We start from the raw sequence: 12,949 nt of genomic DNA, 5'->3' as shown, positions 1-12,949 counted from the left end.
CTGAAATCTATGATGTAGCCGACCCACCTTAGAATTTTTTTTTGTTATTGTTGTCTGTATCTGTGGCAGTAGCATTTGATTTGAGTCATTGGAATTGTTTTTGATGCAGCATTGAGGAAGCACAAGCTTCTCATGTTTATAGCTACAAGCATGGTTTTAAAGGATTTGCAGCCAAGCTCACTGATGAACAAGCTTATCATATTTCAAGTATGCCATTGAGATTTTCCTTCTATTTGATTTGCAAATCATCTGTATCACAGTTAGTTATGAATGTACCAAATCTTTAGTTTGATAGATATTATAGAATAGATGAAGAAAAATAATACTTTTTTCCTTTGATCCATTTAGACCAAGATTAGTAGTAGTGTCTAATGTAATAGCTTTTCTATTGTGTTTAAATTTGAGCAGAAATGCCAGAAGTGGTTTCTGTGTTCCCCAATTCCAAGAGAAAGCTGCATACAACTCATTCATGGGACTTCATGGGGCTTCTTGATGACCAAACCATGGAGACTCTTGGCTACTCCATAAGGAACCAAGAAAATATCATAATTGGTTTCATTGATACTGGTAAAGTAACCAACAAGTGTTACTATTTTTAGTAAAAGTGTCATAGTAGACAGTAATTCTTGTTGCATTAAATTTCTTGACCCCCTACATGCTCAGAATAATAATAAATTTGAGACCTTTTTTCCTTAGAAGTACCATATAGGCATTAATTCTTTGGTTCAGAAGAACTTCAACTTCCAGTTCCAGTTTTAGTACACAACTTCCATATTAGCCTTTCATTTATTACTTTTGTGTCAGAAACTCTGCCCCCCCTTTATATTTCTCCTTCTAGCAGTAGAATCTTAAGGAAGCTATAATTCATGACAGTGGAACATAATTAAGGTAGTGACATTCTTTCTAATGAAGAGGGTAATCACACATTCACAATTACTCTTAAGGTTTATCAAACACACTACAAAATATCTTAAGGAGCTTGCTTTGTTGAAGACCATAATTACTTGGATTTTGCTAATGGAATCACCTATTATTATTCACATAGGAATTTGGCCTGAATCCCCAAGCTTCATTGACACTGACATGCCTCCAGTGCCACCTGGATGGAAGGGAAAATGTCAACCAGGAGAAGCATTCAATTCTTCAACTTGCAACAGGTTTTTGATTCAATTGAAACTTATCTTCTCACCAATTTTATTCTTCTTTTCCCCCTCATTTCACATCATAGATAAAACCATGAGGATGACATCTTTCATTTGTTAATAATATTAATAAAATTTATGGAACAGGAAAGTAATTGGAGCTAGATACTATAAGAGCGGATATGAAGCTGAAGAGGAAGGTTCAGATGCAAAGACCTCATTCAGATCTGCAAGGGATAGCACCGGCCATGGTAGCCATACAGCATCCATAGCTGCAGGGCGCTATGTGGCAAACATGAACTATATGGGGCTGGCAGCTGGAGGAGCCAGGGGAGGTGCACCTATGGCTAGAATTGCTGTGTACAAGACATGTTGGGATTCAGGTTCTGATATTATTAGTTACCTCCTTAATTCCTAGTTGATCATGTTTTCTATTCTTGTTTTATATTTTCAGATCCTAAAGAGGGTATTTTAGTCATAGAATTATTATGTAGCAGGTTGCTATGATGTGGACTTGCTAGCTGCATTTGATGATGCAATAAGAGATGGGGTTCACATTTTGTCACTATCTCTTGGAGCTGAGTCTCCACAAGGAGACTATTTCAGTGATGCAATATCTGTGGGGTCATTTCATGCTGCCAGCCGTGGTGTTCTTGTTGTGGCATCAGCTGGCAATGAAGGCCACCCTGCCTCTGCCACTAATCTTGCCCCATGGATCCTCACTGTTGCTGCCAGCTCAACAGACAGGGATTTCACTTCTGACATCATTTTTGGAAATGGTGTTAGAATCATGGTAAATATTCTTAGTCAAAAAGAGATTCTTGCATGGATACAAATCTAACATCTCGTATTTGGGAGTATGCCTGAATATGAGATGTTAGAGTTGTATCTACGAAAGGAATTCTCAATCTTACTAGTTTCTTTTCAAAGGTGGACTTTGTTAATACAAATTATTAGTCCCTTGATTAGTTTGCTATGATTAATGAAACAGGGTGAAAGTCTTAGTATCTCAGAAATGAATGCTTCCACAAGTATAATATCTGCTTCTGAAGCCTTTGCAGGATACTTTACCCCTTATCAATCCAGGTGAAGCAAGGTACTTAAAAGTAAGAACTATGAAGAAACCAGTTCAAGAAAATGGCCTTTTAAGTTAGATTTTGTTGTGTTTTCTGTAGTTACTGTTTAGAGAGCTCTCTTAATAAGACCAAGACCAAAGGGAAAGTGCTAGTGTGTAGGCATGTAGAGAGTTCAACAGAATCAAAGGTGGCAAAGAGCAAGATAGTGAAAGATGCCGGAGGAGTTGGAATGATACTCATTGATGAGACAGATCAGGATGTTGCAATTCCATTTGTGATCCCCTCAGCTATTGTTGGAAACAGAATTGGAGCAAGGATTCTATCTTATATCAGAAGAACACGGTTTGTTTCATAACCTCTCAATTCACATCTGCTAGAAATGTAACTAAAATACTTAGTTATCTATATATGATCTTAGATGTTCAACATGATATATAAAATTATGAATACAATTATCATATATCTTCCTAAATAAGCTATGCTTTTTCTGCATTATCTACATAGTCTTACCAAGCATCATGTTGTTTGTTATATGGTGAAACAGTACTCCTATGTCAAGGATTTTCAAAGCAAAGACAGTTCTAGGAGCCCAGCCTGCGCCACGTGTAGCATCATTTTCTTCTAAAGGCCCCAATGCACTCAACCCTGAAATTTTGAAGGTGATACTCCCTTTCATCTTTGCCTTCTTTACAACATTCATTGAATACTCCTTTTGTCCCCTTTTGTTTGTCATTGTTTTTTCTCTTATACATCCTTAGGTCAATGTATATGCATTAATCGAAGGATATACTGAAAAATAACATGGATAGGTAAAAGGAAACAGAATGATTGTCTTTCATTTCATTCTTGGACTTGTTCTGACACTGTACTTGTAATGTTACATAGCCTGATGTGACTGCACCAGGACTGAATATACTTGCAGCATGGTCTCCAGCAGCTGGAAACACCTTCAATATTCTCTCTGGAACTTCCATGGCTTGTCCTCATGTCACAGGAATTGCAACCATAGTCAAAGCTGTACATCCTTCATGGTCTCCATCTGCTATCAAATCTGCTATCATGACCACTGGTAACATCACTTTCTAATTGTTAATGTCAGTTTCTAGGGGCCTAAAACCATGTTTCAGATTTCTTGATCAGATAAATTGCAACAGAAAAATTTAGTACTATATCATCTTTACCCTTGAAAGATTAGTTCACTTACAAAATAATTTCTTAGAGATTGATGTTAGTTTTGACTAAATTGCCGTTTTGACCTTTGAAATATTAGTTTGCTTATAATTTGGTTCTTTCTTTGGTGGATTTGTCAAAAGGAACCAGTTTTTCAAATACCAAGAATGATTATCAATCTTTGAGGGACTATTTTCTCGACGAATGAATCTTTCGAAGGTCCTAATAGTAGTGGTTTAAACAAGAAAAATCCTTAATTGATTATCTAAATCCCAGATACTGAACATTGGCATGAATGACTTCAATTTGCAGCTACAATTCTGGACAAGAACCATAGACCGATTAGCGCGGATCCACAGCAAAGAAGGGCTAATGCATTTGACTATGGATCAGGTTTTGTGAACCCTGCAAGAGTTCTTGATCCTGGTCTCATCTATGATTCAGAGGCATCAGATTTTGTCACATTCCTATGTTCAATTGGCTATGATCAGCATTCACTCCATCTTGTCACAAGGAACAACAACAGCACATGTGAGCATAGAACACTCACAACTGCTTCTGATCTTAATTATCCATCAATTACAGTGCCAAATCTCAAAAACAGTGCCTCAGTAACTAGGATTGTTACCAATGTTGGAAAATCAAGAACTATTTACAAAGCTTCAGTGCTTTCTCCACCTGGTGTTAATGTCACTGTTATTCCAAACAGATTAGTATTCTCAAGATTAGGACAGAAAATCAAGTTCAGAGTGAACTTCAAAGTGAATAATGCTCCATCAAAGGGTTATGGATTTGGGTTCTTGTCATGGAGGAATAGAAGATCACAAGTCACAAGTCCCATAGTTGTCAAGGTTGCACCTTCAAATCATGGATTGGTCAGATAGTAATGCATGTAAATATATAGCAAAATATATATGTTAGTTTAAGAGTTTGAGATTACTATAGTCCATAGAACAACCATTCATATTGAATTCCTATTGACCAATGCCAAAGTTCACTAGTTTATATGATTGGAGCATAAGCAATCATTATATAAAACAGAATTCAAAGAAATTATATATGTAGATGCTTTGAGGTTACTTCCACTATTATTTATGGTTAATTCCTATTTTTAGATATGTTGAACCTGCATGAAATAACAAAAGTTGATTGTATTATGTACCCTATTTTGTAGGACAAACTTTTTACCTACCTCAAAACTCATTACACTAATCCCATTAAAGAACTCATGAAACTAAACATAAGCAGTAAATAACCTTGCACATTTCTTTCCAGAAAGAGAAAACCTTGCACATTTTTTAAAATAAGTATTTAACATATGTATATGTGCATGAGTCAAAAGGATTAATATATACATACCATCATTAAGCTATACAGTTAGATCACTCTACAAAATTACAAATCTTTCCAACATGTTTAATAATTGTAAGATTATACAACAATCCGAAAAGAAAATAGACCATATGACTATATCCAACATGTTCTTCCAATTTGGTTTAACATTCTTGAGTATCTACCGAGAACTTCATGCTCAAGCCTTTTACCAGCTTGTCCTGTCTTTAATTGGTCTTTCTTCTTGAATTTCTTCCAATTCTTCATCCTCGGTTCTTCTACCAGCCTGCTCTTTCCAGTAAGCAACCAACTTCTTCAGTCGTGCTATCTCTTTCGAAGAAACGTTCTTGCTAGGATCATTCACTATTGACCTCACTCGCGATGCATACCTAAACAAACATAAAAACACAAGAATATTGTTAAAACAAAACAGAAGAAATAATAAAAGAAAATCAATATAGCTAAGATCAAATAACATACATAAGCGAGTTATGCGTCTCGTCTAAGTTTGATGCCACTGGAGAAACATTTACAAACATGAGAGTTTTAGCATTACCACCAAGGGAATCACTCATTAACATAGTTAATTTGTGATTCCTATAAGGAATGTGTTGACCACCATTAGACAAAGCACTAATCACATCCCCAAGTGCTGATAACGATTTGTTAATGCTTTGAGCTTCCTTGAGTTGGCTACCTACTGAACCCGATTTCTTCACCCTTTCTGAACCAGCAAGATCCACAAAACTCAACTGTGGTATTTCAACAAAATAGTAAATATTCAGAATTTTTAATCAAAATTAATATTTTACATTGTCACTTAAATCGTTATATATGGTGTCAAATGTTTAAAAATGTTATAACAAGGATTGAAGGAAATAAAACTCCAAAGAATACCTTTCCCCTTGCAACTGCTTGACTTTGAAGGTTGGTACTCTCGATGACAACTGATAGAATGAGATGAGATCTTGAACTTTCTTCATTCATTTGTGTACCCGATGTATGGCGCCGGTCGGATCCTCTTTGTATTATATTATTCAAATCTTCTATTTTAGAGATTGGCCGAACTGTTACATTTTCCACAGCCACCATACCCTAACAACAGAGAATTAAAGATGAAGTCATTAATATTACAAGAATGATAACATTGAAAAAATGCTTAGTATTACAAATAGAATCTAAAAGATAAATTTGAAATAATTACCGTCGAGTCTTTCTTGATGTCCAACTTTGAATGTTTTGCATTCTTAGGTAACAAAAGATCTATAAGGGTATCTTGATATAATTCCACCATGTATGCCTGTATCGGTTATACAAGAAAAGTTAACTTAAGAAAACAATAAGAAACATTTGAATAATTTCTATTACTGGTTATGATGAACTTCAGATATTATGCACAAAAACATAGATATAAAAAATATAATTTACTCTTCATTTGGACATTGACTAGATCAAGTTATATAGTTAACTCAATAATTTTCAATTTAAAAGGATTTACCTTTAACGAAAAGGCATACTTGCTATTATCTCTCCTTAAAATTCTAAAAAGCTCGGCAGTTGCACGAGGGGTAAGTCCGGGGTTGTTTTCACTTCCATAGATGGTAAATGTCTTTCCAGAACCGGTTTGACCATAAGCAAATATACAGACATTATATCCATCCACAGCAGATTGCACCAAATACTGCATTGTAATTAATAAGAAATCAGTAACAAGTGAGCTAAGTTAATATATAAGTTGTTGTACTAAGACTTGCCTTTGTATCATCAAATACACTCTCTTGACTTGCACCACCATCAAACACACGGTCATATACATACTGCTTTGGCTTATCTTCTTTCCACATATGCTCGACCGAAAACTCATCCACCACAGCAAGCGCCTGTCTTTCTTTCTCGGCAATCTCCTTTTCGCTAAGAGGTCTTAGCCGACAATAAACTCTAATCTTGCCTTTCATATCTGAAATAAATTCAAGTTCCAAAGTTGTTAACATGTCAAATGCATATATATCAGCACATTCACAAAATTATATCCTACTTAAGTAGTTCTTGTTATTCACCTTCTATTGTATTATAATAACGTTTCCTTAAAACTTGTTCTTCCTTATAAAGCGCTTCCATTTCAACTAGTTGAGCCCCTTGCATCTTCAATATAGCAGCCGTTTGTTCGTTCTTTCTATCAATGTCCTGAATAATGAACAATGATCAGATATAATCAAATGAATGTGAAGAACATATAGATAGTTATATACAATTCGAGCAGTTAAGCAAACCTCTTTCAATTCTCTCAATTCTTCTAATTCCTTCAAATTATTTTGCAAAGCAGCCAACTCAGAGTCCTTTATTGAAATATTAGACTTTGCAAGCACTAATTCTTGTCTAAGCCCTTCTAGCTTCTTTTCAAGCTCAAACACTTGAGACTTTGTAAGCTTGCGTTCTTGCTCAAGTTTCCGTTGAAGAGACGTAATCTGCATTACAACCAACACGGTCACATTGATTGACCATCATATTCAATCAATTGTTTTTAATTTAGAATGTTGATTATTTTTGTTATTTTCTACATCACCTCTTCAGAACTTCTCTTCTCAAGCACAGATAGTTTCTCTGCCAAAATCACTTTTTCATCCATTAAGCTTTTGATAGTTTCTTCAGCTGCTTGCAACTCCTCTTTACAAAGTTTTAGTTCACTTTCAAGCTTTTGTGAGACCTATTGGATGTCATCCAAAGTACATAGTTTATAAACTTAAAAATGACAAGTTTAATCAGAGAGATGAATTGACTGTATGATATTGAATAACACTTCATACAGTATCTTACTTGGTTATTTGTTCCAATGAGTTCCTTTTTGGCAGCATTCTCTATTACTAGATTATTCAATTTGGCCATCTTTGCTTCCATGTTCTTTTTCTCAAGAATTGCAGCCTAGTGAAGATCATAATTAGTAAGGTAAATAAGAAGATAAAAAGAAAGTTTAGCTCATTCCATGAATTCAAGACTTTCACCTGAAGTGCCTTATCTTTTTCATTGCATAATGATCTAAGTCTATCACGATCATTCGAAACTTCCTCGAGATTTTTCCTATCAGCATTTAAGGATTCTTTCAATCCCTCCAATTCTTCTTGCATCGTCTCTTCTTGTTTTTGCTTTTCATGCAATTCTTGATACAACTACCCAAGATAATGCAAAACATTATAATTATTTACAGAAAAACGTGAGTTATACACCCCAAAAGATATGGAAAGTTTCTTCTTTCCTTTCTTTTTTTTCATTGATAACTTTAGGCAAGAAGCAAGTATCCTAAATATATTGGAGGACAAGTAAACAACTATTACCAAAAATATTTACTTAGAAAATTGAAGCAACTAAGCCTTATAGGTTTCTTTACAATGTAACAAGCCACAAAATGAATCATAGATTTTAAACTTACTTGATCAACATTTTTTTGCGATTCTTCAGCAAGCTTTGATAAATCTTTAACACGCTTCTCATACAACTCCAAGTTAGGAGGCTTAAAATTATTAGAAATATCCCCATTCAAAGAACCAGTAGCAGCAGACCGTGCTTTTGAATAGCGGCGCAGCATTACATCATTTATATGTGTTTGAAGTGCTACACAAATTTCTTCCCCCTGCAATGAAGGTAAAAATGTCGGTAAGAAAAATTAATGCATAAGTGAGATATATGCTAATGATTATTCAAGTTCGTATAAGGGGATTGTGTGGCACCATGAAGATATTATACCTGCTTGGTTTCAAACTGGAATATGTGAAGAACACCAGCAACTCGCATTTTAAAAAATACTGCCGTATTACTGCTTCCAAATTGCATTATGTCTCTCAACTCAGCGGAGTGCAAATATTCCTTTGGAACTGGACGGAAAAAATGAATCTATAGACAATTGATCAAGGAAAACACAAATTAAAAGCATAATTCATCTTTAACCATGTACAATTGTATATTGCATAATGTTATATTTTTAACCAGTAATTTGTGTTAAATAAACTTACCCCTCTTTTGTTAATTCCTAATATTATTCGTCCAGGCAAGAGTCCAATAGGATCATCAATCTTGCGAACGTTGAAGAAAACAGAATTCCCATAAGGAAGTGCTCTTAATATACGTAGAAATTGTTGTCTTGCATCATCTTTGTTGAGATGCTCCTATAAAAATGAGAGAATTCCTATCAACAACTGCGAAGCTTATGACAGAAGTAAATATCCGATTATAGAACAATCCCATACCAGTGAATGATAACGAGAAAGAATGTCCATCTCCCATTCCCGTTTTGCTCGTGTCATTGCAATTTGTCGTGGAAGGAATCGCTCCAAAAGTGAATTCCAGTCACTGAGAAATCAAGAATCATCAGTCAGCTTAAGTTGTGAGACTACAGAAAATGGAAAAATGACAAGTTCACTTGCTATGAAAATATTTAAATGACACTAAGACACTATTAAGATAATGAGAATCACATACGTGGATGCTTCAGGTGAGCTAAGAAATCCAATCTCAGCCAAGATTTGTAATGCAGAAAGCTGAGCAGCATCATCCTTCCCAATAGGATAATTGCCCAAAATATAATCATGCTGCAACTGTAATAACACATCCAAGCATGAAAATTGAATAACTTGAAGAAGTTAATTGCGGCCTTAAAAATAAACTATATAAACTTTTATTACTTTGTAAGACTTCAAAGAGGAAGGACTTACCTGAACATAAGACAATTGCACAAACATTGGATCCGTCACTGCTTCGTCTGACTCACGGAATAACTTTTTCTTGAATATCAGTTTGCAGTGCAATATTTCTCCCTTACTTCGATCCTTTGCTGCTTTAAATTCCGCCAAGAGATCCCCAATATATTTGTTATCATCAAGGCCGACATACTCCTCTGGTAACAATAAAAGGAGCAGTTAGACTACTGCTTTTTAGCTATATATTATACAATCATGAAGAGATAAAAAAAGGACATGCCATTCCCAGGGTCGGATGATTTGGAGCCGGTAACGACCTTGTGACATTCAAACAGACTAAAGGTCGAATAAGTTGACAGTTTAATAAGCCCTGCAAGTTCCTGTAGCAAATATGCTGTTAAGGAATAAACAATGCAAAAAATAGTTCCTTGATAGCAAATAGATATAAAATTTTCGAAGTACCTCAACAGCATCCGCAACTGTTGTTGACATGTCATATGTAATTTCTTCAAAAGTTTCATCCAAGAAGAACACTATGGTCGTAAGCTTTCTCCCAGTCATCAAAGCTTCAATCTCCTCACGACCGGGTGTTATGTTCCTAGGACCAGCCTTGACAGAGCGCTTCAAAGCATTTAATGTATTTAATGCAAGAGCTTGGATCTCAGAATCAGTAGCTGCACCATGTGCTACGTTATGGACATATTCCGACAAATAACCCCCTATATCTTTACTAGGAGGCATGGAAGATGCACATAAATACATGAGCTCCCATGCTTTAATCAAGTATTGCCTGGTTACAAGACAAAATATGTATTAAGCATTAGTATAGAATAAACAAAAAATATAGCTTCAATAACCAAAAACCATATAGTGTAACATTGGATACTAAATGTTTAAGTTGCACACCTCTCAGGGTTATTTCTTGTTTGTTTTGATATCTGAACAAAAAGTTCATCTCGAAGTTCTGAACGCTTCAAACTTTGCTTATATAGCTTAGCAACAAGCTCAACTCGTTCATCTAAGCTTATTGGAGTTACACGATCAGACGAATCAACTCCCATGTATTTCAGAATAATCTGGAAAAGTTTTGTTGCCCGGCTTACTAAATCACTATTTATCTTGAGCAATGATGTTGGTATTGGATCCTACACGAATCAATAAATTAGCTCTTCTTAAGTCGGAAAAGAATTTTAGTCATAAATATTTCAGGGAACTTGGTATTTGATTTAACTACCTTTTGGAAACAAAGCATGTCCTCAAATGTAAACTTCTCTCGAGTTTGAGGACCTACAGATTTTTTAGAGAAAAATCCACGTTTCCCAGCAGAATGGATTTGTTTCTGCATTAATTTCAGAAATCCGTCCACCTATGACAAGTAACATCAAAAGAAACTTGGTGAAGCCCTTATACGCATAATGCAAGAAATTCAAAAACACATTCATTTAGGTAATCAGTTAGACAAATATCATTGATATGGAAGCAGTATTATATAAATAAATTATAATTATAGCTATTTCCCCCACCTGGAATTTGTCAATTAAGGGTACAGCTCCAGCAAGTTCTGCTGGAATAGCCATTGACATAGTTGATGGTGTGCTGCACACAAATCAAACACCAAATTATCAACTGCAGCGCATTGCATGATAGCAAACAGCAAACTTTCTCTATCTTGTTATGAAAATGGCCACTTAGTTAAAGGGAAGATGCAAAATAAGCATGTTGCAAAGGGTAAGAATGATCATAAACAAGAACAAAAATTCAAGAATATTGTTTGATGGCATAAAGTTAAAGTTGATATAGGACAGATGTGCGTGTAGAGGTGAAATTGCCGCATCATTGAAACAAAGCTCCAAACATGTGTGAGTTATACAAGTGATAAATATATAAAGGTAAAAGCAGAAGTTATATAAGCACCCTTTGCCTCTCCCTGATGTTCAAGGGATCACGATATATAAAAATAACAAATCCCATTCTTGACTCGTCATCGTTGCTCGAATAATAGCATGCTTGACATCAAATATAACATTGCAATATATCAAGATGAAATGTAAAGGAGAATTTAATAACACCCTATAATTCAGAAGATATATATGCTAAATTCTAGCAAAGTAATTTGTAACCTTTATCAAACACTACAATGCAGATCATCACTTTTATCAATGTAACTCCAAAATAAAGGATGATACTCACTGTGGAGCAAAATTGGAGCTATCACTGTCATAGTCATCACCATTAGAGACATTAGCATAGGGGTGAACAGGTGTATCCTCATTGCCATTGCTAGAGCCAAAGGAAGATCTGCTTCCCATTGATGACGGCATATCCATGGTCATTTTACTTTCTGGATATCTGAAACTGTTCTGCATGACAAAATGGAAACCTAAAAAATAAAAAGAACACTTAAACACCTAAAGAGAGAAAGAGGCCAAAACACAGACACATAGGCACACACAGAATTGAACAATGCTGAAAGTACAGAACACTAGCAACCATGAATCAAGCATGTGACATTCAGGAACTTCATGAAGTTAATATGAAACAAGAAAAATAGACAGTACTGCATAGAAAAACGGCTATGATGAAAACCCCATTTGTCAAAATCCCCAAACACAACCAAAGGGACCAAAATGCTTTTCAAGCATCAAACTATGCACCCCCCAGCCCAACAAAAAACAGGTTTTTGAGCTGAAACTTGGCACACACCCACTTCAGCATTCACCAGAAATTGCAAAAAAAAATCACACTGAACAGTTTGAAAGAGAGATTTTGAGCTGAAATAAAAAGGGCACAACTTGGAGGAGGGAAAATCCAACCTTTAGAACACCACCAAGAGAGTAGCAACAACAAATTGTATCTGAAAAAGGTTGAAGAGAGAGAAAGATCTCTGAAGGATGAAGTCAGAAACAGTCCAATGGGTTTGGAAAGAGAGAGAAAATCAAAAAATGAGTTTAGAGTGTGATGTGAGAGAAAGTACAATAGCTTTATGAAAGCTTTAGCTTTGTTTTTGTGGGTTTAAAGAAAATCAGAAGAAAATAAAAAAATCAAAATCAAAATGAGGTCTTTGTTGTGGATTGAGAATCAATAAGCATTGTGGCAAATGGTTGTTGTTGGCGTTGATGGTTCTTTAAAGAAAGTAGTAATGAAGAAGCGTTGGTGTTGAATCCAAATGCAAATGCAAATGCAGAGTTTGTGTTTATTTAAATTTCAAAACCACTGTTCTGAGAGTTCAGAGTTTTAGACACAAAACAAATGAAAAGCTGCAACTTCATGTCACTTTCTCCTTCATTGCTTCCTTCCCTCTCATATATGCCAAAAACAAATATAATTAATTAAATAGATAATTCAATATTAACAGTTTAATTTGAATGAAGATTTTTATGTTTTTATTTAATTATATATGGTGATTTTATTACTTTTTCATACTAGTTATTTTAATTGATTTTTTTCACTTAATACTTATATATTTATGTGAATAAAAGAATATAATTAAATGATAGTCAAATTATTCAAAAATTCAAATTAAACCTAATATGGAATTAGA

General features: G+C 34.9%; 2 protein-coding genes across 2 annotated transcripts; one reads left to right on the top strand and one right to left on the bottom strand.

Annotated features, from left to right (window-relative positions):
• On the top strand, positions 56–4,467 carry LOC107623714 (subtilisin-like protease SBT1.6). Its single transcript, XM_016326063.2, has 10 exons — positions 56–207; positions 409–567; positions 1,046–1,157; positions 1,290–1,525; positions 1,640–1,935; positions 2,134–2,228; positions 2,318–2,560; positions 2,763–2,877; positions 3,104–3,287; positions 3,701–4,467. The coding sequence occupies exons 2-10, from the start codon at positions 411–413 to the stop codon at positions 4,270–4,272; spliced, it is 2,010 nt and encodes a 669-aa protein (XP_016181549.1). The 5' UTR covers positions 56–207; positions 409–410; the 3' UTR covers positions 4,273–4,467.
• Positions 4,659–12,689, bottom strand: LOC107623091 (kinesin-like protein KIN-14E). The gene is made up of 24 exons (XM_016325232.2): positions 12,222–12,689; positions 11,599–11,788; positions 10,932–11,004; positions 10,643–10,774; positions 10,315–10,553; positions 9,871–10,198; positions 9,689–9,788; positions 9,424–9,605; positions 9,191–9,306; positions 8,959–9,061; positions 8,725–8,877; positions 8,459–8,605; positions 8,145–8,345; positions 7,720–7,884; positions 7,535–7,639; positions 7,284–7,424; positions 6,991–7,185; positions 6,778–6,904; positions 6,475–6,677; positions 6,219–6,401; positions 5,925–6,020; positions 5,618–5,815; positions 5,201–5,472; positions 4,659–5,109 (listed from the first exon to the last, which is right to left on the bottom strand). Exons 2-24 carry the CDS (start codon positions 11,772–11,774, stop codon positions 4,929–4,931), a joined length of 3,816 nt encoding a protein of 1,271 aa, XP_016180718.1. The 5' UTR covers positions 11,775–11,788; positions 12,222–12,689; the 3' UTR covers positions 4,659–4,928.

Source organism: Arachis ipaensis, chromosome B10 (genome assembly GCF_000816755.2).
Source record: "Arachis ipaensis cultivar K30076 chromosome B10, Araip1.1, whole genome shotgun sequence".
NCBI classification, from domain to species: Eukaryota; Viridiplantae; Streptophyta; class Magnoliopsida; order Fabales; family Fabaceae; genus Arachis; species Arachis ipaensis.
Note: the sequence above shows the minus strand (reverse complement) of the source record. Positions and strands in the feature narration are given on the sequence as shown.